This window comes from Molossus molossus, unplaced genomic scaffold, assembly GCF_014108415.1.
Source record: "Molossus molossus isolate mMolMol1 unplaced genomic scaffold, mMolMol1.p scaffold_m16_p_5, whole genome shotgun sequence".
In the NCBI taxonomy this organism is placed as follows: Eukaryota; Metazoa; Chordata; class Mammalia; order Chiroptera; family Molossidae; genus Molossus; species Molossus molossus.
Window position 1 is genome coordinate 116002241 of NW_023425388.1, and position 25157 is coordinate 116027397.

Genomic DNA, 25157 nt, shown 5'->3' on the forward strand with positions numbered 1-25157 from the left:
CTGTCCCGTTCTAGCACTAGATTACTATAGGGATGCATTTTACTTGATTATAATCATGTTTTGCAGACTGTTATTTTCTGCTTCTTTTAAGTGCTATTCTGTCTACTTTCTGTCTGCTATTTCTTTCTTTTTTTTTTATCCTCACCCGAGGACATTTTTCCATTTTTTGTTCAGGCAGAGTGGGAGGGAGAGAGAGGAACAGAGACAGAGAGAGAAACATCGATGTGAAAGGGACACATCGAGTAGCTGCCACCCACACGACCGACCAGGGCCGGGGACAAACTGCAACCGAGGTACATGCCCTTAGCGGGAACCGAACTCGGGTCTCTCTGGACCGCAGGCCGACACTCTAACCGCTGAGCCAAACCGGCCAGGGCTCTGTCTGCTATTTCATAAAAGATTTTTCGGGTGGACAGGTGTTGGGTGGGGGTAGGAGGTTCAAGTTCAACACAGTGAACTCAAACACCGGTGTCATCCCCCCCCCCCCCCGACTCCAGTGCAGTGCAGAACTGGGGAAGGCAGCTCCCCACACACCAGCAGCTTTGAGTGAATCCAGAAGTTGAAGCATAGGATTGGAGTGACGTGAAACCAGTCAGAACAGTCTGCTCACTCGGGGGCAGAGGGAGGAGGCTGGCCCCTTTCCCGGAAGAGCCGGAGAGAGACCGGCTTCGGAGAGGACACCCTTTCTGTGTGCAGTATCTGGGAACGTCTCAAATATGTGGTCGGCATTGTGTCCAACGGAAACGCAAACTCTGGCGCAGCGTGAGTCCTCATTTAAGTCATCAGCAGGTTCTGTGACTTTCAGTGAAATGACCGGTTGGCAGACAAGAAGTAAGTTCCCACGGTAACTCATCAACATTCTAATGAAATGACCTTGCTCAAGGACCTGCTACATAAAACATAATGCACAGACATTTTCATTCAGTTATTATTTGCTACTGGGAAGAGCTCAAAGATCTAAACCAAACCAAACCAGAACGACCCTGAAACATCTAGCAATCAGATTTGTGACGTAAGTGACACTGGCTGCGTCTGTGGGGATCCTGTAGTCACTGAGAGACTTAGAGCAGTCTTTCCCCCCATGAAAAGGTGTGCATGACCCAGCGCTAGGTACAAAAATTAAAGAAGAAATATAACTGCTGTTATCCACAGGAAATGCAGCTGTATCATAGGCTTTCAACTGACAAACTGACTCATACATAGAAATCAGCAGTTTTCCTGTACGGTGCCATAAGCAATCAGAAAATACAATAGGAAAAAGGATTCCAGTTGTTACACTAATACAAAGACTAAGAAGCACCTAGGAATAACCCGGTGAAAGCTGCATCGTGGTGAGTCCACTATGGAAAAAAAAACTACAAAAGAAGATTCATTTAAAAAGACTGGACAGGTGTTCATCGCACGAGGAGGCCCTCGGTGGTGGCTCCAGGTGCCCCAGGTAAGCAAGCTGACCCCATGCCAGAGTCAATTCCTGTAAACGCGTCGGGGTTCAGAACAGCCCGCCCCGAAGAGCCCACTCAGCCCCCCCGTGGTGTGACGCTGAAGCTGTAGCCCAGGGAATAATCTCCTGGCTCTGCCCGGCTCTGCTCTGTGAAGGCCTCTCCTGGCCCCTGTGGGGGACGGTCCCGCTCTGATGCTGCCTGATTCCAAGGAATGTGTGTGCCAATGCACACTTGGAAATGCCCCGGTTCATCTTCTAACACTGCCAAGCCAGATCAAAGAATCAATCTGTCAAACTCCGATGCAAAATCCGACCAGGATGACATTGGTAATAATTAACATTTAAAAAATGTGTGCTCCATTGTGACGCTAGGTTGTCACCCCCTTGGGCAAGCCCTCCGGCCACTTCCCACTGCAAAAGCTCTGGTCCCCGCTGTCTCTTTGACCCTGTGCCCTGAGATTCTCCCCCTCGCTGGACTCCACCGCAGCAGTACCCACGCCTCCTTGTTCTGGAAGGAGACTTCCTGTCCCTGTGCCCTGACCTCCTCCCCCTAGAGGGCCCTGCTCCCCCCTCACCTCCTTGAGGTCTTTGCTCAGCTATTTCAGCTTCCCAGGGACGATTTCCCGAGCACCTGGGTGAGACGGCCCCCTTCCTGCCCACATCTCCCACCCCTTTACCTGCTTGAGCTCCTCCCTTAGCACCTGCCTCGCCCAACGTTTCATACATTTGCCTGTTTTGTGTTACTGCTGAGTAAGTGATGTAGCTCCAAACAAGTACAAGACTTCAAAGAAAAGGCTATTCACAAAGATGACTTCTGAGGAGTATATTGGGACAAGGAAACATACATACTTTTTATTTTTTATTTTCTTTTTGTTACAGATGTTTCTCCTTTTTTACCCCATTGACACCCTCCTCCCTATCCCCTCCCCCCCGCCCCATCCAGGCTTTGTTGTCCATGTCCATTGGTTATGCACACCTGCATATAAGTTCTGTGGTTTATCTCTTCCCTCCCCCCACCATCCCCTCATCTGAGGGTTGTCAGTCTGTACCCTACTTCCATGTTTTTGGGACTACCCTATTCCTCAGACTGTTATGTTCATTATATTCCATATATAAGTGAGATCATGTGGTATTTGTCTTTTTCTGCTTGGCTTGTTTCACTTAGGATAATACTTTCCAGGTCCCTCCATGTCGTCTCAAAGGATAAGAGGTCTTTCTTTCTTACAGCTGCATAGTACTCCATTGTGTACATGTACCACTGCTTTTTTATCCATTCGTCTACTGATGGACACTTGACCTGTTTCCAGATCTTAGCTATTGTAAATAGTGCTGCTATGAACATGGGGGTACATATATTCTTTCTGATTGTTGTTTCAGGCTTCTTAGGGTATATTCCTAAAAGTGGGATCACTGGGTCAAATGGAAGTTCAATTTTTTAATTTTTTGAGGTAACCCCATATTGTTTTCCATAGTGGCTGCACCAGTCTGCATTCCCACCAGCAGTGTACTAGAGTCCCCTTTTCTCCACACCCTCGCCAACACTTGTTGTTTGATGATTTGTTGATAGCAGCCCTTCTGACAGGTGTGAGGTGATACCTCGTTGTTTTAATTTGCATCTCTCTGATGATTAGTGATGTTGAGCATTTCTTCATATGTCTCTTGGCCATTTGTATGTTCTGTTTGGAGAGGTGTCTATTGAGTTCCTCTGCCCATTTTTTAATTGGGTTCTTTGTCTTCCTTTTGTTGAGTTGTATGAGTACTCTATATATTTTGGAAATTAATTTCTTATCTGATGTATCATTGGCAATGATGTTCTCCCATACAGTGGGTTGCCTTTCCATTTTGATGGTTGTTTCTTATGATGTGCAGAAGCTTTTGAGTTTGATGTAGTCCCACGTGTTAATTTTTTCCTTTGTTTCTGTTGCCTTAGGTGATGTATCAGTGAAAATTCTGCTGCATATGATGTCCGAAATTTTGATGCCTACATTTTCTTCTAGAATTTTTATGGACTCACGGGTCACATTTAAGTCTTTTATCCATTTTGAGTTTCTTCTTGTGTATGGTGTAAGTGGATGGTTTAGTTTCATTTTTTTGCATGTAGTTGTCCAATTTTCCCAACACCATTTATTAAAGAGGCTGTCTTTACTCCACTGTATGCTCTTGCCACCTTTGTCAAATATTAATTGAGCATATTGCCTTGGGTCCATTTCTGGGTTCTCTATTCTGTTCCACTGGTCTATATGCCTGTTTTTGTGCCAGTACCAGGCTGTTTTGATTACGTCGCTTTGTAGTATAACCTGGTATCTGGTATTGTGATCCCATCTGCTTTGTCCTTCTTTTTCAAGATTGCTGTGGCTAGTCGGGGTCTTTTTTGGTTCCATATAAACTTTTGAAGTATTTGTTCTAGTTCTGTGAAATATGTCGTTGGTTTTTTGATGGGGATTGCATTGAATCTATAAATTGCTTTGGGTAATATGGACATTTTAATGATGTTAATTCTTCCAATCCATGAACAGGATATGTGCTTCCACTTTTTTATATTTTCCTCTATTTCTTTTTTCAATGTCCTGTAGTTTTCTGCAAATAGGTCCTTTACTTCTTTGGTTAAGTTTATTCCTAGGTATCGTAATTTTTTTGGCGCGATGGTAAATGGGATTGTTTTTTCAGTTTCTCTTTCTGTGAGTTCATCATTGGTGTATCAGAATGCCGTCGATTTCTTGACGTTAATTTTGTATCCTGCTACTTTGCCAAATTCATTTATTAAGTCTAGTAGATTTTTGATGGAGTTTTAGGGTTTTCTATGTATAATATCATGTCATCTGCAAATAATGACAGTGTTACTTCCTCCTTTCCAATTTGGATCCCTTTCATTTTTCCTTCATGTCTGATTGCTGTGGCTAAGGCTTCTAGTACTATGTTAAATAAGAGTGGTGAAAGTGGGCATCCCTGTCTTGTTCCTGTTCTTAAGGGAAATGTTTTTAGTTTCTGCCCATTGAGCATGATGTTGGCTGCAGGTCTTTCATATTAGGCCTTTATTATGTTGAAATATGATCCCTCTATTTTCACATTGCTGAGTGTTTTTATCAGAAATGGATGCTGGATTTTGTCAAATGCTTTTTCAGCATCTATTGATATGATCACATGGTTTTTATTCTTCATTTTGTTTATGTGGTGTATCACATTTATTGATTTGCGAATATTGTACCAGCCTTGCATCCCTGGGATGAATCCCACTTGGTCATGGTGAATAATTTTTTTGATGTATTGCTGGATCTGATTTGCTAGTATTTTGTTCAAGATTTTCGCATCTATGTTCATCAGGGATATTGGCCTGTAGTTTTCTATCTTTGTAGTGTCTTTTTCTGGTTTTGGAATTAGAATTATGCTGGCCTCATAAAACGAATTTGGAAGTCTTCCTTCTTCTTGAATTTTTTGAAATAGTTTGATGAGAATGGGTGTTGTTAGTTCTTTTTTGAATGTTTGGTAAAACTCCCCCGTGAAGCCATCCGGGCCTGGGCTTTTGTTTGCTGGGAGAGTCTTGATTACATCTTCAATTTCCTTAGTTGTTATTGGTCTGTTCAAGTTTTCTATCTCTTCCTGATCCAGTTTTGGGAGACTGTGTGTTTCTAGAAATGTGTCCATTTTGCTTAAATTATTGAATTTGTTGCCATATAATTGTTCATAGTAGCTGTTAATAATCTTTTGGCCCTGGCCGGTTTAGCTCAGTGGTTAGAGCGTCGGCCTGCGGTCCTGAGAGACCCAGGTTCAGTTCCCGCTAAGGGCACGTACCTCAGCTGCAGTTTGTCCCCAGCCCTGGTCGGTTGTGTGGGTGGCAGCCACTCAATGTGTTCCTTTCACGTCAATGTTTCTCTCTCTCTCTCTGTTCCTCTCTCTCCCTCCCACTCTACCTGAACAAAAAAATGGGAAAATGTCCTCGGATGAGGATAAAAAAAAAAAAAAATCTTTTGTATTTCTGTGGTGTCAGTTGTTACTTCTCCTCTTTCATTTCTGATTTTGTGCATTTGGTTTCTCTCTCTCTGTTTCTTGGTGAGTCTAGCTAAGGGTCCATCAATCTTGTTTATCTTTTCGAAAAACCAGCTCTTTGTTTCATTGATACTTTGAATTGTTTTTTTTTGTTGGTCTCTATGTCATTTATTTCTGCTCTGATCTTTACTATTTCCTTCCTTCTACTTGCTCCGGGGTTTTCTTTTTGTTTGCTTTCTAATTCTTTATGTTGTGAGGTTAGATAGTTAATTAGAAATTTTTCATGTTTCTTGAGATAGGCCTGTAGTGCAATGAACTTCCCTCTCAGGACTGCTTTTGCTGCATCCCATAGATTTTGTGTTGTTGTGTCTTTATTTTCATTGGTTTCCAAGACATTTTTAATTTCTTCCTTGATCTCCTCGGTAACCCATGCATTGTTTAATAACATGCTATTTAGCTTCCATGTGTTCAAATGTCTTTGCATGTTTTTGTTGCAATTGATTTCTAGTTTTATGCCATTGTGATCTGAGAAGATGCTTGATATGATTTCAATCCTCTTGAACTTGTAGAGATTTAATTTGTGTCCTAACATGTGGTCTATCTTTGAGAATGTCCCATGTGCACTTGAGAAGAATGTGAATTCTGTAGTTTTGGGGTGTAATTCTCTGAAGATATCTATTAAATCCATTTGGTCTAGTGCTTCATTTGGAGTCTGTGTTTCCTTGCTAATTTTTTGTCTAGAGGATCTATCCAGTGATGTCAGTGGGGTGTTGAAGTCCCCTGCTGTGATTGTATTGCTGTTGATTTCTCCTTTGAAGTCCTCCAGAAGATTTTTAATATATTTTGGTGCTCCTATATTGGGTGCATTTATGTTTATCAAGGTTTTATCTTCCTGTTGGATAGATCCTTTCAATATTATGTAGTGGCCTTCTTCATGTCTATTTATGGCCTTCATTCTGAAATCTATTTTATCAGATATGAGTATTGCTACCCCAGCTTTTTTTTGCTTTCCATTTGCTTGGAAGATTTTTTTCCATCCCTTCACTTTCAACCCATGTGAGTCTTTTGTGTGAGGTGGGTCTCTTGTAAACAACATATATGTGAGTCATGCTTTCTTATCCAATCAGCTACTCTGTGTCTTTTTATCAAAGGATTCAATCCATTTACATTTAAGGTGATTATTGATATATACTTATTTATTGCCATTTTTGTTTAGTTTGGTTATATTTTTCTTCCTATTTTTTCTACTAATTACAACAGTCCTTTTAACATTTCTTGCAGTGCTGGTTTGGTGCTAATGTATTCCCTTAGCCTTTTTTTTTTGTCTGGGAAGCTCTTTATTTGACCTTCTATTTTGAATGACAGCCTTGCTGGGTAGAGTAGTCTTGGATTCAGATCCTTGTTTTTCATAACCTTGATTATTTCATGGCATTCCCTTCTGGCCTGTAGTGTTTCTTGTGAGAAGTCAGCTGATAGCCTTATTGGGGTTCTTTTGTAGGTAACCTGTTGCTTATCTCTTGCTGCTTTTAGGATTCTGTCTTTGTCTTTAATTTTTGGCATTTTAATTACTATGTGTCTTGGTGTGGGCCTGTTTGGGTTCTTCTTACTTGGGGCTCTATGTGCTTCTTGAACTTGAATGCCATCATCCTTCAGCAAGTTAGGGAAGTTTTCTGTCACTATCTCTTCAAATATATCTCTAACCCTTGCTCATTTTCTTCTTCTTCAGGGACTCCTATGAAGTGAATATTATTACATTTCCAGTTGTCCCACAGTTCTCTTAAGCTGTCTTCCTGTTTTTTAATCGATTTTTCCTTTTGGTTTTCTGATTGGTTGATTTTTTCTACCCTGTTTTCTAATTCACTGATCTGGTCTTCTGCTTCCTCTACTCTGCTGTTTAGACCTTCCAATGTGTTCTTTATTTCTTTTTTATTTTTTTATTTATTTTTTAATCCTCACCCGAGGACATTTTTCCATTTTTTGTTCAGATAGAGCAGGAGGGAGAGAGAGGTAGAGAGAGAGAGAGAGAAACATAGATGTGAAGGGACACATCGAGTGGCTGTCACCCGCACGACCAACCAGGGCCAGGGACAAACTGCATCTGAGGTACGTGCCCTCAGCGGAAACCGAACCCGGGTCTCTCTGTACCGCAGGCTGACACTCCAACCGCTGAGCCAAACCGGCCAGGGCTGTTCTTTATTTCTAATATATCATTCTTGATTTCTTCTTAGTGGTTTTTAATTTCCAATTGGTTGATTTTCAACATCTCTACGTCCTTACTCATGCTGTTGAGTTTCCTTAAGATCATGGCTCTGAATCCTAGCTCTGTTAACTTGCCTAACTGCTCCATATTTATCTAATCTTCGGTGGAGGTGTCTTGTTCTTCCATTTGGCTTTTGTTTCTGTGTTTCACCATTTTAACTATCACAGTGGGATTTGGAGCCTGCCAAGTTCTCCCTGTGGGTGTTGGTGTTCTGCTGTTTGTGGCTCCCTCTCCTGGGTTTGGATGAGTGAGAGAGGACCCACATTAAACACCAGTGTCAAGTCTTACTTTTCTTGTTAGAGTTGCTAGCCCAGGAATGGTACATTTATCCTATAGCTTTTTGCCTGGAGGCTAGCAGTAGAGGTTACTTGAAGAGTTTTGGGTTGTCAGTTGAATGAAAAACTCCCTCAGGTGCTCAGTGTAAGGGAATTTCCTGAGGGTGGGGCAGATGCTGGTTGTTAATGAGCCTCAATTTGCATTTCAGTGGCCCACAGGGTGGGGTTGGATCTCCGAGGGTGAGGCCGCTGCCTCTCCTCAGAGCCCTGGGAAAGATCAAGATGACCACCATCCTGTGTGGCTAGAACTCAGCAAAAGCTCTGAGCCCCCTCCAAATCGGAGTGTCCCTATACAGTTCCAGTCCAGCCTGCCCTCCCTCTGTTGGAGCTCAAGGTGAGTGGCTGTGGCTGTTTCAGCCTCTGTCCCGGCTCTGCACTGTGGAGCCGCCTGGGAGTGTGACCCGAGGGTGCTGCTCCCAGCTAAGGTCTGCTGCCAACCGTGGGCTCCCAGCCCCCCTCTCATGCCTCCACCATCCTACCAGGATCAAGTCAGTGTCCCTGGTTATATGATCCTTGCAAGCTGCTTTTCTGTTGCTTTTTCACGTCAATTTGCCTGTGTTTTAGTTGTAATTCCAGTTTGGTCCTGGGAGACGGTCTGTGTAGCTTCTGTTCACTCCACTGCCATTTTGGAATTCCCCCATATTTTTTTTATATGCTCATTGGAGGACATTTTTTTCCATTTTTTGTTCAAATAGAGTGGGAAGGAGAGAGAGAGAGAGAAACATCGACGTGCAAGGGACACATCAAGTGGCTGCCACCCGCACGACCAACCAGGGCCGGGGACAAACTGCAACCGAGGTACGTGCCCTTAGCGGGAGCCGAACCCGGGTCTCTCTGGACCACAGGCCGACGCTCTAACCGCTGAGCCAAACTGGCCAGGGCGGGACAAGTAAACATTTTAACTTTTACATCATATATTTCTTAACAATCTGACTTTTAAAAACAGCATGCATGTATTACTTTCATAATAAAAATAGAGAGATATGTCAAAATATAATGGCGATGATTTCCTGATGTGAACATAAATGCTACCATTTCTTAAAGACTAAGTGACAAGGACTTTGAATATTTTATCTCATCTGGCCGGTGTGGCTCAGTGGCTGAGTGTGGACCCTGCACCAAGAGGTCGCTGGTTCGATTCCCGGTCAGGACACATGCCCAGGTTGTGGGCCTGATCCCCAGTGGGGGGTGTGCAGGAGGCGGCCCATCGATGCTCTCTCTCATCGATGTTTCCCTCTCTCTCTCCCTCTCCCTTTCTCTCTCTCTAAAATTAATAAAGGGGAAAAAAATTAAAAATAAATAAATAATGAATAAACATTTCCTGTCACTTTGATCGACAGAACAGTCCTGCGACAGCAGCGTCATCACTGCCAACACGGGGAGAGACAGAGATGAATGGGTAAGGATCTGCTGCATCAACCCACTGTTCGTGTGGGGGCTGCGATTCCAACCTCGGTCACCCGCTTGTCCGCCCTGCTCTTTGCAACTTGCCAGCCCATCGCCCAGAAAGAGCTAAGACATCAGACTGCTCACCAGGCTGCCCGTGTCTGGACGTGTCTTGGAGCCAACTTTCCTCTGTTTGCACTGATATTGGGATTCCTGTCCACGAGCCGGGATCAGTGGTCCTGGAATGCAGACAGGATGTTACTTTTGGGTATACCGATATAGGTGTCAGCACTTCTTCTATAAACATAGGACATTTAAAAGTCAGATAACAAATGTACACAGAAGATCCTGAATCCTGTTTTCTTTGAAACATTTTCTTCCATGTGTATGTGCTCAGCAAAGTCGGGCGTGGTGTGTTAGCACTGCGTCTGTTCCTTAGAAAGTTCCCTTCTAAACCCTGGAGGCTGGAGGCTCCCAATACTATTTATCTCCCGGGGAATGAAGTCCTGCCACCCTCTCTGTGCGTGTGTGTGGCTAGTGGTGGTGGCAGTGATGGTGTGCATGTGTTTAAACATTTCCTTGAATTTAAATGAGAGCACATTGTTCTTTTATTTATTTATTTTTAAAATTTTCACCAGAGGACATTTTTCGATATTTTTTTTCGTTCAGATAGAGTGGGAGGGAGAGTGAAAGAGATAAACATTGACGTGAAGGGACACATCGAGTGGTCGCCACCCACATGACCCAACAAGGGCCAGGGACAAACAGCAACTGAGGTACGTGCCCTTAGCGGGAACCGAACCCGAATCTCTCTGGACCGCAGGTCGACGCTCTAACCGCTGAGCCAAACTGGCCAGGGCGCACATTGTTCTTTTAAAATAGCTTAAAAATAATACAAACTCTTTTTAGACGGCTGAAGTGACATGCCTTGTAATGCACAAGTCTACAGTGTAGCCCTGGCAGGTGTGGCTCAGCAGTTAGAGCGTGGGCCAGCGGACCAAAGAGCTGAGGGTTTGATTCTAGCCAAGGGCATGTGCCTTGCTTGCGGTTCTATCCCTGGCCCTGGTCAGGGTTTTTCGGGAGGCAACCGGTCGATGTATCTCTCTCACATCCATGTTTCTCCCCGCCCCCCCCCCCCCTCCATCACTCCCACTCGATCTGAAAATCAATGGAAAAATATCCTTGGGTGAGGATTAAAAAAATCTGCATTCTTTCTACAAGAAGTTGAATCAGTTATTTGAGTCTGTCATTGACATGATAGAGGAAAGCAGGAGCTTACTGACTTTTCCTAGTTAAAATGACTGTCACTGGTAACAAGTAAACAACAACTATTGTTTTTCAAGTTCCTTTGCCTCTTTCAATTTCATTTTCTTTTTTTTTTTTTAATCCTCACCCGAGGACATTTGTGCATTTATCTTCAGATAGAGCAGGAGGGAGAGAGAGAGAGGGAGAGAGAGAGAAACATCGATGTGAGAGAGACACATCAAGTGGCTGCCATCCACACGACCCCAACTGAGGCCGGGGACAAACTGCAACCGAGGTACGTGCCCTTAGTGGGAAACGAACCCGGGACTCTGGTCGACAGGCCGACGCTCTAACTGCTGAGCCAAACTGGCCAGGGCTGCATTTCAATTTTTTTTTTTTTTTTTTTATCCTCACCCGAGGATATTTTTCCATTTTTTGTTCAGATAGAGTGGGAGGGAGAGAGAGGAAGAGAGAGAGAGAAACATCGACGTAAAGGGACACATCGAGTGGCTGCCACCCGCACGACCAACCAGGGCCGGGGACAATCTGCAACCGAGGCACATGCCCTTAGCGGGAACCGAACCCGGGTCTCTCTGTACCGCAGGCCGACGCTCCAACCGCTGAGCCAAACTGGCCAGGGCTGCATTTCAATTTTTTGTAATAATTCAGGGCATTTCCCAAAATTATCAAACAAAATTTTAACAAATAATTCAGTCAATTTTATAACTGTCCCTTTTTTTATGTTTCTCTGTTCTCTTATGTCTCTACCATCCTCTTTAAAAAAATTTTTTCTCCTTTATTAATTTGAGAGAGAAAGGAAGGGAGAGGGAGAGAGAGAGAAATGTTGATGAGAGAGAACATGGATTGACCGCCTCCTACACACCCCCGACTGGGGATCGGCCCACAACCTGGGCGTGTGCCCTGACCAGGAATCGAACTGGCGACCTCTTGGTTCAGGGTCAACGCTCAACCACCGAGCCACACCGGCCGGGCTCCACCTTGTGTCTTGGCACACTGCAGCAGGGGGGTGTTCTGTTTTCATCTGTAATGACAGTGCCCTGTAATGGGTGAAGAACTCTGCCAATGCCGCCTGTGCCAGTCCCTGGGGGGGTCTCGGCTGATCCGACCTCCTGGAGGAACAAGTTCCAAGGACCAAGAGCACAGGCACGCTGCAGAACAATTCCTGGACAACATTTACTGTTCGGATTCCACCCCACCCAAAGGCAGCGGTTAACAAAATCAGTGCACGGCTCATCTCGGTGTCCCGGCCTTAAACCAATACCAAAGACTGTTTCTGAAATCCTGCATCAAGATGGCAGACGACCAAGGGTAACAACAAAATTAACATTTTCTGCGAACGTACTGTGTAGTCGCACATACATAATAGTTGCTTTCTCACATGATATCATGGACCTTTGCAAAAACCATTCAAGGCTGGTATTAGTACCCTTTCCTACAGGCAAAGAAACGGAGGCTCTAGGGAACCTGCCAGAAATTGTGTGCGGCAGAGGCAGACAGCCCCGACCTGTCTGGCTCCCAAACCTGTGTTACTCCACATGTATCTGCTCCTAGAGTTTGCCCCACTTTTTTTTTTTTTTTTTTAATTCTTCATCTGAGGATATTTTTCCACTTATTATGAGATAGAGTGGGAGAGAAGGGAGAGAGAGAGAAACATGGATGTGATAGAGCCACATCGACTGGTTGCCTCCCACATGACCCCACCAGGGCCAGGATGAACCGCAAGGGAGGTTCGTGCCCTTGGCCGGAATCAAACCCGTGACTCATTGGTCTGCGGGCCGACGCTCTAACCACTGAGCCAAACCGGCCAGGGAGAGTTTGCCCATTTTCGACCTGAATAGTAATAGGGCCATTCCAAATAGAAGTCGAGCCAATGTTGGTGGTGTTTTTATGGCTTTTAGGACAGATTTCCTTCAAAACACATCTGACCACATTCACCAGAGATTGCTTTGAAACACCAAAAAAGCATGTTCTTCCGAAGGTTTAGGAGAGAAAATTGAGATCTGAGCGAGACAGCTTCCCACGTCGGAAGTGCAGGCGGCGAGGGCACCGGAGCACACAGGGAAATACGTAAGAGCAAACAAAGAAGTAGCCCTGGGAAACAAGAAAGGTGCCAGTGTGGATGAGTCATATTGACCAAGTCGCTACAAGGAAGAAGAGAAGTGGCCCCTTGTTGACGGAGACCCAGAGCAGGGACACCACGGCTCGAGACCAGGAAGGGCAGCTCTGAAGGGAATCCCCGAGGGGCTCCAGCTCAGACTCAGCCACTGCGGACATGGGGGCTGGGCCCGTCCGTCATGTTCAAGGGGCGGCCTTGGAAGAGTTGCCCAGGCAGACTCCTTCTCTCCCCACATCTAGAGCTTTTGGCAGGAGTCGCTTATATTTCCAGATGAAGCCCAAAGAACGGCTGTCTAGAAAATGTGAGCCGCCTGCCCGGGGGGTTTTAGCCTGAAAGAGAAGCAGAGCACAGTATGAGGTTCCTGAGGACCTGCTCAGCAGGCTTGGGTGAAGGGACAGGCACGTTCTACCCATAAAGAACTCCAACCACACAGTAAAGTGTCCTTATCTTCGCTCTAGTAATGGTGGGGTCATCCATCTTGTCTGCTCCCTGCGACACTCCACCGGAAATCCGCTCTGACATATGTCACCCACCTACAGAGGACTCACAGTTAACTTCCCTCTGTATGCCCTGTTAGAAGACAGAACTACTCAGGCCCTGAGTGGCTCAGTTGGTTGGAGCATCACCCTGATGCACCAGGGTTATGGGTTTGATCCCGGGTCAGGGCACATATGGGAATCAGCCAATGAATGTATCAATAGGTGGAACAGCAAATTGATGTTTTCCTCTCTCTCCAAAAATCAATAAATAATAAAAAACAACAACCGAACTACTCAGCTGCAGGCTCCATTGTAGCTACCTGACAGTCATTGGTTTGTAAATACAAATGGATAACCAAGGATTGGCAGTCACTTAGGGACAATCACTAGCATGGAAGCAGAAGGGCCAAGATAAAAAACAGAACAGCAGATCCCGAAAGAAAAAAGCACTACAGAGAACAAAGAAGAAATTAAGTGTACTGTAAGAGTATCCTCAAAGACATTTAAAAAGATGCCACGCCGCTATTTGTGTAGCAGCAGAGAACAAGAACTGGTTCTTGGAAATGACAGACATGAATCCTGAAATAAATTCTTTACAAAGGCTGCGTAGTAGCATGTAAACACCGGAAATCATGAAGATAACCAAGAGGCCCAACATCTATCTTTCAGGAGTTCTGAAGGGAAGGACAAGGGCAGTGACGGGAGGACATAAGCAAGTTTCAGAAGGGTTTGAGAATCACTGACCAGCGATACTGGATGCCAGAATGCACGGAAGCAATCAGTGTCTTCAGAGTGCCGAGTGCAAGTGGTTTTAAACCTACTGTTTTATGCCAGGTCATGTTATAAATAAAGGATGAGGCAAAATGAAGACATTTCAAGACAGGGAAGGACTCAGAAAGTTGAATTCCCATGAGCTCTATGTGAAATAATTACTGCTGTCTCTCGGCCTGCCAGGGGTTGTCACAACGCAATAAACTACAAGCACACGCTGCTAGCAGTGAGGGGGAGCATTGCGAGAGAGCAAAATGCTCCAGACCTCTGGATGTAGCCCAATTTATTTGCAGAGTGGTTCCCCAGGTTACATGTTGATTTAGGTAATTATTTCCGTGAGATGGCAGCTCTGCTGACCATACAGCCAAGCCCTGTCTCGCTTTTTACTGTGAAGAGACATCAAAGATAAAAATAAAATAACAAATCCAACCTCACCTGGGCTTCCATGCCCATTATCCTCTCATGGTGGGTTTCCAACCTATTGACATGCAAACCTTATCTATTCACCTGCAAACAAAAAACATTCCATTCCAAACAGAGCGGTCTCCCTGCCCTCCACGCAAACCTGTCTGTCCACACACATTTTGATCCCAGGCTGGCCAGGTCATGAGAATGCGTATCACAAGGTTACATTGTGTTCATCCACCAAACCCCATCCCTACAAATTACCTAAGGAGTTGCTCCAGAAAAAAGAAAGAAAGAAAGAAAGAAATATGGGAAGCAAGAAAGTGTGGCCATTGAGCCCGATTCAGAAAAACTGAAGGCAGTTAAAAACAGCGAAGAGTTGAAAAGTTTATCTTTTAAGAGTCCAGCTTTATGAACACAGGATTTCATTTTCTTGTGCATTCATTCAGTCACATTATTGGGTCTTAGCATGAAATTATGAGTATTGTTTGTTGGTTTTTAGTTTTTAGAATCAACCTATACCCAAAACACTAAGAGTTAATTATAATTACAAAATAGAATACAAACATAATAAAGCTTGGCAATGCAATATGACTTTATGTAAATATATATTATAAGTTTTAATACAGTGTGTTATATACTTTGTTGCTAACTGGAGAGGAAAGGCTGAGAGAAGAGATGGAAGGAAGTAGAATTGCATATTGTGTTAATTTTTCATAAGTTAATAGTCACTGAAATGGACTAATCAAGATATAGAAGTTTGTGGGGAGAGGGAAGGAGGGAGTCGACGGGTGGGGGGCATGAAGGACATCTGTAATACTTTCAATAGTGAAGAAAAAAATGTAGAGGTTTAAATCCCTTATAGTCCTAAATGTTAGAAAAACTAAAAATAATTTAATTACCAAAAATGGAGAGGAGGGAGGTAGTATAAGTTACAATTGTTATCTTTCATGGTGGGAAGTCATTAGTTATGCCAAAATTGATATATCAGCCCAGCTGGTGTGGCTCACTGGTTGAGTGTCAACCCATGCACCAAGAGGTCGCCGGTTCAATTCCCGGTCAGGGCACATGCCCAGGTTGTGGGCCCGATCCCCAGTGGGGGGCGTGCAGGAGGCGGCCAATCTATGTTCTCTCTCATCGATGTTTCTATCTCTCTCCTTTCTCTCTCTCTAAAAATCAATAAAGAAAAAAAATTGATATATCAAGAAATGAAAATATATACTTAAAATTACACTGGAAACAAAACAAATTGTTAACAGTGTGTTGATTCCAATGTGTGGGAGTAGGGGGTGAAGAAGAGTATGAAGATTTTAAATTTGATACCATTGTATACTTTGATATTTTAATCACGTACATATATCATCTCAATATCAAAATGCTGAAATAAGAGGATACATAGAAACATGTAAGTGAAACAGAACTATTCTCCTTATATGCTTAATAATTCAAAAGTTGCTCATAAAATCAAAACTTGGGTGAATACTAATTCAAGATTGTAGACTTAGGCTTGTTGGGAGATTTCAGGGAAGATTTATAAAGATATTCCAAGAGTTGTTTCTTTGGAATCTTATTGTAAAGTACTGGAACGCTAACTTCAACAGCAGGGAAGAAAAGGATCAAAATTTCCACTCTCTTCCACAGATGTCCGTGATCACTCTCGAATTTAGCAACAGACTCATGTTCTAAACATGCGCCTACACGTGGCATACCATTATCATTTCAAGTTACATTAATGCGTGCACATGACATCTCTATAGGTAGGTGACAAGTCGGAGATGGGCAGGGACCTTGTCTCTATCCCCTCTATAGTGTCTCACAGTGTAGATAAAAAAAACAAAAAAACACTTTTTGAATTAATTAGGTGTTATGATTTTACTCCTTTTCCTGACATGCTCATCCAAGAAGTAAATGCAATCAGCTTCAAAAATAATGGGGAAATGGAAAACTTTCTCTTACCTATGGAAATTGACTTCAGACATGTCCCTCCTGAAGGTCTGAAATATCTTAGGAAAACCTGTTGAGTGAAACAGGAAACATGGTTGACTTTCCCTCCTAAGCGGTGCTTCTCAATAGGGCCCTGCTGCCCTCGGGAAGCATTTGGCAACATCTGAAGACGTTTTTGCCTTGTCACAAAGTGGGGGGGCACAGCCAGGGCTGGAGGCCGGGGGCCCCGCGGAGGACAGTCCGCCCTCCTCCGCCCCGACAGGGATCGTCCTGACACATGTTTCCCCGGAGCCGCCGCAGTGGTGTTGGGGGAAACGGAACCCAGAGGTGAGCTGTTCTCTGCAGCGCTGGTTGTGACTGGCCGAGAACCCTCCAGGTGCTGCAGCAGCAAGAGTGGTGCGTGCGTGCGTGCGTGTGTAAGCGTGTGTAAGCGTATGTGTGTGTAAGCGTGCGTGCGAGAGACAGGACGGAGGGGGAGGGGGAGGGAGGGGGAGGGGAATAGGGGGGAGGGAGGGGGAGAGGGAAAGGGGGAGGGAGGGGGAGATGGAGAGGAAGAGGGAGGAAGAGGGAGGGAGGGGAGAGGGGGAGAGGAAGAGGGAGGGAGGGGGAAAGGGGGGGAGGAAGAGGGAGGGAGAGGGAGAGGAAGAGGGAGGGAGGGGGAAAGGGGGGGAGGAAGAGGGAGGGAGAGGGAGAGGAAGAGGGAGGGAGGGGGAAAGGGGGGAGAGGACGAGGGAGGGAGAGGGAGAGGAAGAGGGAGGGGAGAGGAAGAGGGAGGGAGGGGAGGGAGGGAGGGGAGAGGGGGAGAGGGAGGGGGAGAGGGAGGGGGAGAGGGGGGAGAGGAAGAGGGAGGGAGAGGGAGGGGAAGAGGGAGGGAGGGGGAAAGGGGGGGAGGGAGGGAGAGGCAGAGGAAGAGGGAGGGAGGGGGAAAGGGGGGAGAGGAAGAGGGAGGGAGAGGGAGAGGAAGAGGGAGGGAGGGGGAAATGGGGGGAGGAAGAGGGAGGGAGAGGGAGGGGAAAAGGGAGGGAGGGGGAAAGGGGGGGAGGGAGGGAGAGGGAGAGGAAGAGGGAGGGAGGGTGGGCGGGCGTGGGGGGACGCATCCGTGTGGGTACAGGCAGGAGCAGCGGCATTCCCTAGGTTCGTCTAAGTCCTCAGTTTCTGTGCGGTTCCCCGGGACCCTAAATTGGGAATGGACACCGGGCTCAGCCAAGCTCCGGGCCTGTGCCAGGAACTGGGGCGGACTCGGGCGTGGCCCGGTGCCGTGTTCAGAGATCAGAAGCCTCGGAAGGGCGGGCGGGGGCGGTACTTGTCGAGGAGGAGGAGCTCGTGCTCCGTGAGCTGGGCGTCCGGCTGGGCGTCGAGGGAGCCTCGCTGGGCGTCGAGGGGGCCTCGCTGGGCGTCGAAGGAGCCTCGCTGGGCGTCGAGGGGGCCTCGCTGGGCGTGAGCGTGGGGCTCAAGCTGGGACTCGCGACGCTGGCCAAGCGGGGCCGAGCGGACGGCGGCCCTTGGTTGTTGCTGTCGGTGCGGCCCATCACCTTCCACAGGTAGTCCTCGCTGAGCGCGCCGGGCCCCGCCTCGTCCTCCGCCGCGCCCCGCTTCTCCGGGGCTCCCGCCTGCCCCTCCGCCCGCCTCTCCTCCTCCTCCTCTTCCTCCTCCTCCTCCTCTTCCTCTTCCTCCTCCTCCTCCTCCTCCACTGCCATCTCCTCCTCCTCCTGCTCCCCCTCGGCCTCCTCCCGGCCCCCCTTCTCTGGCTGGCTGAGGCTGCCCGGCGGGCGCCTCCCGGAGGCCATGGCGGGGAGCGGGGTCGCGGCAGGCGCAGCGATGGGGCCGAGGGTCCAGGCCTAGGGCACGTGCCCAGCGGTGTGTCGTCTTCCTGGGCAACCGCCTGCCAGGCGGAACTTGGGGGGATTTAAAGCTGCAGAGCCCCTGCGCGCTGGCCCGTCGGTGGAGTGTCCTCCGTGGCGCACCAACAGGGCTGCAGGCTCCACTCCCAGTCGGCCGTACCCACGTTGCGGGTTCCATCCCGAGTCCCTGCTTCTCTCGCTCCGATTTCCCTCTCTCCCTCCTCCCCCTCCTCCTCTCTCTGTAAAACCCATAAACATCCTCAGGTGAGCATTTAAAAATATTTTTTAAGCCCTGGCCAGTTTGGCTCAGCGGTTAGAGCGTCGGCCTGCGGTCCGGAGAGACCCGGGTTCGGTTCCCGCTAAGGGCATGTACCTCGGTTGCAGTTTGTCCCCGGCCCTGGTTGGTCGTGCGGGTGGCAGCCACTCGATGTGTCCCTTCACGTCGATGTTTCTCTCTCTCTCTCCCTCTCCCTTCCTCTCTCTCCCTCCCGCTCTATCTGTACAAAAAATGGAAAAATATCCTCGGGTGAGGATAAAAAATATATATATATTTTAAGAAAGAAGTAAATAAAGTCACAGAACCCCCTTAGCTGGGTGGAATGGTGCTGGGGCAGGGAGCTGGGCCCACTGCAAACTTCTTGGACCGGCTCCAGTGGTCTCAGAGATGCCGAAGCGGCGGCAGCGAAATGATCTCCTATCAGCTCCTTTGGAGCAGTTTTTTTTTTTTTTGAGTGCGGTAGGGGTAGTGGCCACTAGTTATGCAGACCCATAAGGCCACTTGTTATTGCACATTGTGTGTGTACAGACAGATGCTCGCTGGACTTTGTGATAAAGCTTTATAAAAACCCACACAGGCCTTTGGGTCCTAGTTTGTGGTTTGATTTTATAATTTTTATTTTATTTTTAACTTTTTTTTATGAATTTATTTTTGTTACAGATGTTTCTCCTTTTTCCCGTTGACACCCTCCTCCTTAATGCCCCCCCCCCACTCCTGCCCCAGCATTGTTGTCTATGTCCGTGGTTACACATACATGCATATAACTTGTGGTTTAATCTCTGCCCTCTGCCCTGACCCCCTCTTCTAAGGTTTGTAAGTTTGTACCCTACTTCTATGTCTCTGGGTTTGTTTTGTTCATCAGCTTGTTTTGTTGATTATATACTGCAGATAAGTGAGATCATGTGATATTTGTCTTTCTATGATTGGCTTGTTTCACTTAGGATAAGACTCTCCAGGTCCCTCCATGTTGTCTCAAAGGATAAGAGATCTTTCTTTCCTACAGCTGCATAGTATTCCATTGTGTACATGTACCACTACTTTTTTTATTTTAATTTTTTTTCTTTATTGAGTTTTTAGAGAGAGAGGAGGGGAGAGGGAGAGAGAGAGAGAAACATCGATGAAAGAGACCATTGATTGGCCACCTCCTGCATGCCCCCCACTAAGGATTGGGCCCACAACGTGGGCATGTGCCCTGAGCGGGAATTGAAGTGGTAACCTTTTGGTGCATGGGTCAGTGCTCCACCACTGAGCCACTCAGGCCGGGCAATCACAGCTTTTTTTTTAAATCTTCACCTGAGGACATTTTTCCTTATGTTTTTTTTTTTTTGGTTCAGGTAGAGTGGGAGGGAGAGAGAGAGAGAAACATCGACATGAAAGGGACACATTGAGTGATTGCCACCAGCATGACCCAACCAGGGCCAGGGACAAACTGTAACCGAGGTACGTGCCCTTAGTGGGAACCGAACCAGGGTCTCTCTGGACCACAGGCTGACGCTCTAACTGCTGAGCCAAAGCAGCCAGGGCAACCACAGCTTTTTTATCCACTCATCTATTGATGGACACCTGGGCTGTTTCCAGATCTTAGCTATTGTAAATAGTGCTGCTGTGAACATAGGGGTACATATGTTCTTTCTGATTGTTGTTTTGGGCTTCTTGGGGTATATTCCTAGAAGTGGAATCACTGGGTCAAATGGCAGTTCAGTTTTTAACTTTTTGAGGTAATACCATGTTGTTTTCCATAGTGGCTGCACCAGTGTGCATTATAATTTATACACACACACATACACACACACACATATATGCACACACATATATATTTCTGCTTTTAAAAAAATCCTCACTGGAGGATAAGTTTTCCATTCTTATCTTCAGATAGCATGGGAGGGATGGAGAGAGAGAGAGACAGGGAGAAACATCAATGTGACCTTGCCTCTCACATGACCCCAAACAGGACCAGGGACTGAACTGCAACTGAGGTACGTGGCCTTGACCAGAATCAAACCTGTGACTCTTTGGTGTGTGGGCCGATGCTCTACCGCTGAGCCAAATTGGCCAGGGCTGATTTGATTTTTTAAAACATTGCCTTAAATATTATTAATCTTGATTCCAAAGTGGTGGTGGAGTGAATGGAAGCTACACAGACCATCTCCAAGGACCAAACTGGAATTACAACTAAAATAAAGACAAATCGTTGGGAAAAAACAACAGAAAAGCAGCTGGAGAGAACCCGTGTAACCAGGGACAGTAAAAGGACACTAAATCAAGCTGGTAGAAACTGCGGAGGCACGAGAGGGCAGGCTGGGAGCACACAGGCAGCAGCTGTTTTAGCTGTGAGCAGCTCCCTCAGGGTTAAAATCTAAAGCTGGCTCCACAGTGCAGAGAACTAAATTAGGTACAACCACTCACCTTGGGCTACAGCAGAGGGAGGGCAGACTGGACTGGAACTGTGTGGAGACGCGGGAGCTTGGAGAGCTGGGAGGGCAATGGGAGTTTTATGCTGAACCACTCCCTCACAGGACAATAGCCACCTTACTCAAAGAACTCCTTTCTAGAACTGCAGGGAGAAGCAATAGTCCCTCCCTCAGGAATTTAACACAACCCAGCCAAGCCAGAGAAATGCACATTTAGGCTCATTAATAGTCAGCAAGCAACTGCCCCATCCACTGGAAATACTCTTACCCTAAATACCTGAGGGATTTTTTTTTTTATTCAGTTGAGGGTACAACCCAAGGTTCATCAACTGAGACTGATAGCCTCCAGGCAAAAAGCTAGAGGATAACTGAACCTTTCCTGGACTTGCAAATCTACCCAGGAAAGTAAGACTTGACATTGGTATTTAAGGTGGGTCATCCCACACTCATCCAAACCCAGTAGAGGGAGCCATAATCAGTGGAACACCAATACCCACAGGAAAAATTTGCCAAGCTCCAAAACCCACTGAGATAGCCAAAATGGTGAAACAAAGAAACAAATCCCAAATGAAAGAACAAGACAACTCTACCGAAGAAGAAATAAATGAAATACATTTAAGTGAGTCCTCAGAAATAGAGTTCAGAGTGATGATAATGAGGAAGCTCAACAGCATGAGTAAAGAGCTCAACAGCATGAGTGAAGATATAGAAACATTAAAAATCAACCAATTGGAAATGAAAAACCACCAAGCAGAAATGAAGAATGACATAGCAGAGATAAAGAACACAGCAGAGTAGAGGAAGCTGAGGACCGGATCAATGAATTACAAGACAAGGTAGAAAAACTTACCCAATCAGAGAACTAAAAAGAAAAAACAATGAAAAAAAGGGAGACAGCTTAAGAGAACTGTGGGACAATATAAAATGTAACAATATCCACATCATAGGAGTCCCAGAAGAATAAGAAAATGAGCAAGGTTTAGAGAATATATCTGAAAAAATAGTGACAGAAAACTCCCCTAATTTGATGAAAGAAAAAGGCATACAAGTAAAAGATGCACCGAGAGTCCAAGTAAGAAGAACCCAAAGAGGCTCACACCAAGACACATCATAATTGCCAAAAATTTATTTTAGTTACAGATGTTTCTCCTTTTTCCCCCATTGACACCCTCCTCTCGATCCCAACCCCCACTCCCTGCCCCAGCATTGTTGTCTGTGTCCATTGGTTACACATACACGTATATATGTTCTCTGGTTTATCTCATCCCTCCCCCCTGCTTCCCTCCTCTGAGGTTTGTTAGTCTGAACCGTATTCCTTTCTATGTCTCTTGGTCAATTTTGTTCATCAGCTTATTTTGTTCCTTATATTCCACAAATAAGTGAGATCATGGGGTATTTGTATTTCTCTGATTGGCTTATTTCGCTCAGCATAATACTCTCCAGGTCCCTCCATGTCCTCACCCAAGGACATTTTTTCGTTTTTTGTTCAGATAGAGTGGGAGGGAAAGAGAGAAAGAGACAGAGAGAAACATCGATGTGAAAGGGACACATCGAGTAGCTGCCACCTGCACGACGCAACCAGGGCTGGGGACAAACTGAAACCGAGGTACATGCCCTTAGCGGGAACCGAACCTGGGTCTCTCTGGTCCGCAGGCTGCCTCCATGTCATCTCAGAGGATAACAGACCTCGGTTCCTGCTAGGGGTACGTACAGAAAAAAAAAAAAAAAGAATAAACTCAAAATGGATAAAAGACTTAAATGTCACTCATGAATCCATAAAATTCCTAGAAGAAAATGTAGGCAACAAAATTTCAGACATCACATGTAGCAGAATTTTCACGGATACAATGCCTAAGGCAAGAGAAAAACAGGAAAGAATGAACACATGGGACTACATCAAACTAAAAAGCTTCTGCACATCATAAGAAACAACCATCAAAATGGAAAGGAACCCACTATATGGGAGAGCATCATTGCCAACAATACATCATATCAGGAGTTAATTTCCAAAATATATAGAGTACTCATACAACTCAACAAAAGGAAGACAAAGAACCCAATTAAAATATGGGCAGAGGACCTAAATAGACACCTCTCCAAACAGGACATACAAATGGCCAAGAAACATATGAAAAAATGCTCAACATCAGAGAGATGCAAATTAAAATGACTATGAGGTATCACCTCACACCTGTCAGAATGGCCGCCATCAACAAATCATCAAACAACAAGTGTTGGCGAGGGTGTGGAGAAAAGGGGACTCTAGTACACTGCTGGTGGGAATGCAGACTGGTGCAGCCACTATGGAAAACAATGTGGTGTTTCCTCAAAAAATTAAAAATGGAACTGCCATTTGACCCAGTGATCCCACTTCTAGGAATATATCCTAAGAAGCCTGAAACACCAATCACAAAGAATATATGTACCCCTATGTTTATAGCAGCACTATTTACAATTGCTAAAATCTGGAAACAGCCCAAATATCCATCAATAGATGAGTGGATAAAAAGCTGTGGTACATGTACACAATGGAGTACTATGCAGCTGTAAGAAAGAGGTCTGTTATCCTCTGAGATGACATGGAGGCAGCCTGCGGACCAGAGAGACCCAGGTTCGGTTCCCGCTAAGGGCATGTACCTCGGTTTCAGTTTGTCCCCAGCCCTGGTTGCGTCGTGCAGGTGGCAGCTACTCGATGTGTCCCTTTCACATCGATGTTTCTCTCTGTCTCTTTCTCTCTTTCCCTCCCACTCTATCTGAACAAAAAACGAAAAAATGTCCTTGGGTGAGGACATGGAGGGACCTGGAGAGTATTATGCTGAGCGAAATAAGCCAATCAGAGAAATACAAATACCCCATGATCTCACTCATTTGTGGAATATAAGGAACAAAATAAGCTGATGAACAAAATTGACCAAGAGACATAGAAAGGAATACGGTTCAGACTAACAAACCTCAGAGGAGGGAAGCAGGGGGGAGGGATGAGATAAACCAGAGAACATATATACGTGTATGTGTAACCAATGGACACAGACAACAATGCTGGAGCAGGGAGTGGGGGTTGGGATCGAGAGGAGGGTGTCAATGGGGGAAAAAGGAGAAACATCTGTAACTAAAATAAATTAATAAAAATTGCAAAAAAAAAGTATAAAAATACACATTTTGGAATATTAGACAAAATGAAAATAAATAAAATAAACTTTATATATTGTTAACAAAAAATATATATATGCATTATTTATCTTGGTTGGTGAGTCCGGGTCCTATTTGTTCCATCTGTTCATCCAGGAGGTGGAAAAGGCATCTGGCCACCTAGGCCCACCTACGTCTTTCTGGGGCTTTGTTTTTAGTTCGTTGTACTTACTAATATTTTTGTAAAATATTCATGTACACACAAATGGGTAAACAGATAAAATGGACACCTATTTACGTACTACCCACATTGGATCATACACCATCTCTGAAGAGTTCAGCTTTCTTTTAAAAGCTTCTCAACACAGCCCAACCGTTGTGGCTCAATGGATTGAGAGTCCTCCCGTGGACAGAGAGGGCCCAGTTTGATTCCCGGTCAGGGCACATGCCCGGGTTTTGGGCTGGATCCCCAGTAGGGGGCGTGCAGGAGGCAGCTGATTGATGTATCTTTCACATCAGTGTTTCTATCTCTATCTTCCTTCCTCTATCTCTAAAAAAGCAATAAAAACATATTTAAAAAATAAATAAATAAAAACTTCTTGCTCTGGCCGGTTTGGCTCAGCGGTTGGAGCGTCGGCCTGCGGTCCTGAGAGACCCGGGTTCGGTTCCCGCTAAGGGCATGTACCTCGGTTGCAGTTTGTCCCCGGCCCTGGTTGGTCGTGCGGGTGGCAGCCACTCAATGTGACCCTTCACATTGATGTTTCTCTCTCTCTCTCTCCCTCTCTCTCCCTCCCGCTCTATCTGAACAAAAAGTGGAAAAATGCCCTCGGGTGAGGGGAAAAACAAAAAATTAAAAATAAATAAGTAAATAAATAAAAACTTCTTAACACAGAAATGTTCCTAGTGGGAGGGATTTTGTTTCCGACGTTTGCTTCACTGTGAAGGCAAAAGAAGCAAACTCAGATTCTGTGTGGCTGAGGACCTCTGGGTGTTGTGCAAACAGCCCGCCTGACCCTTATATTAAGTGACTAGTGTTAGACCTAGAAGTCCCTTTGTATGATGTCTGCTAAATCACCTGACCTCTTCCAGCCTCAGTTTCCCTGGGTATTGAT

At 45.6% G+C, this 25157-nt stretch overlaps 1 protein-coding gene across 1 annotated transcript in view; it reads right to left on the reverse strand.

The window, feature by feature from the left end:
- ERICH6 (glutamate rich 6) overlaps window positions 1–18174 on the reverse strand; it is a 47208-nt gene extending 29034 nt beyond the window's left edge. Inside the window, exons 1-2 of the mRNA XM_036242534.1 lie at window positions 17691–18174; window positions 9554–9619 (exon numbers count right to left, since the gene is read on the reverse strand). Coding sequence (XP_036098427.1) covers window positions 9554–9619; window positions 17691–18174 — 550 coding nt within the window. The remainder of the gene's footprint in view (window positions 1–9553; window positions 9620–17690) is intronic.
- Window positions 18175–25157: the final 6983 nt, after the last annotated feature.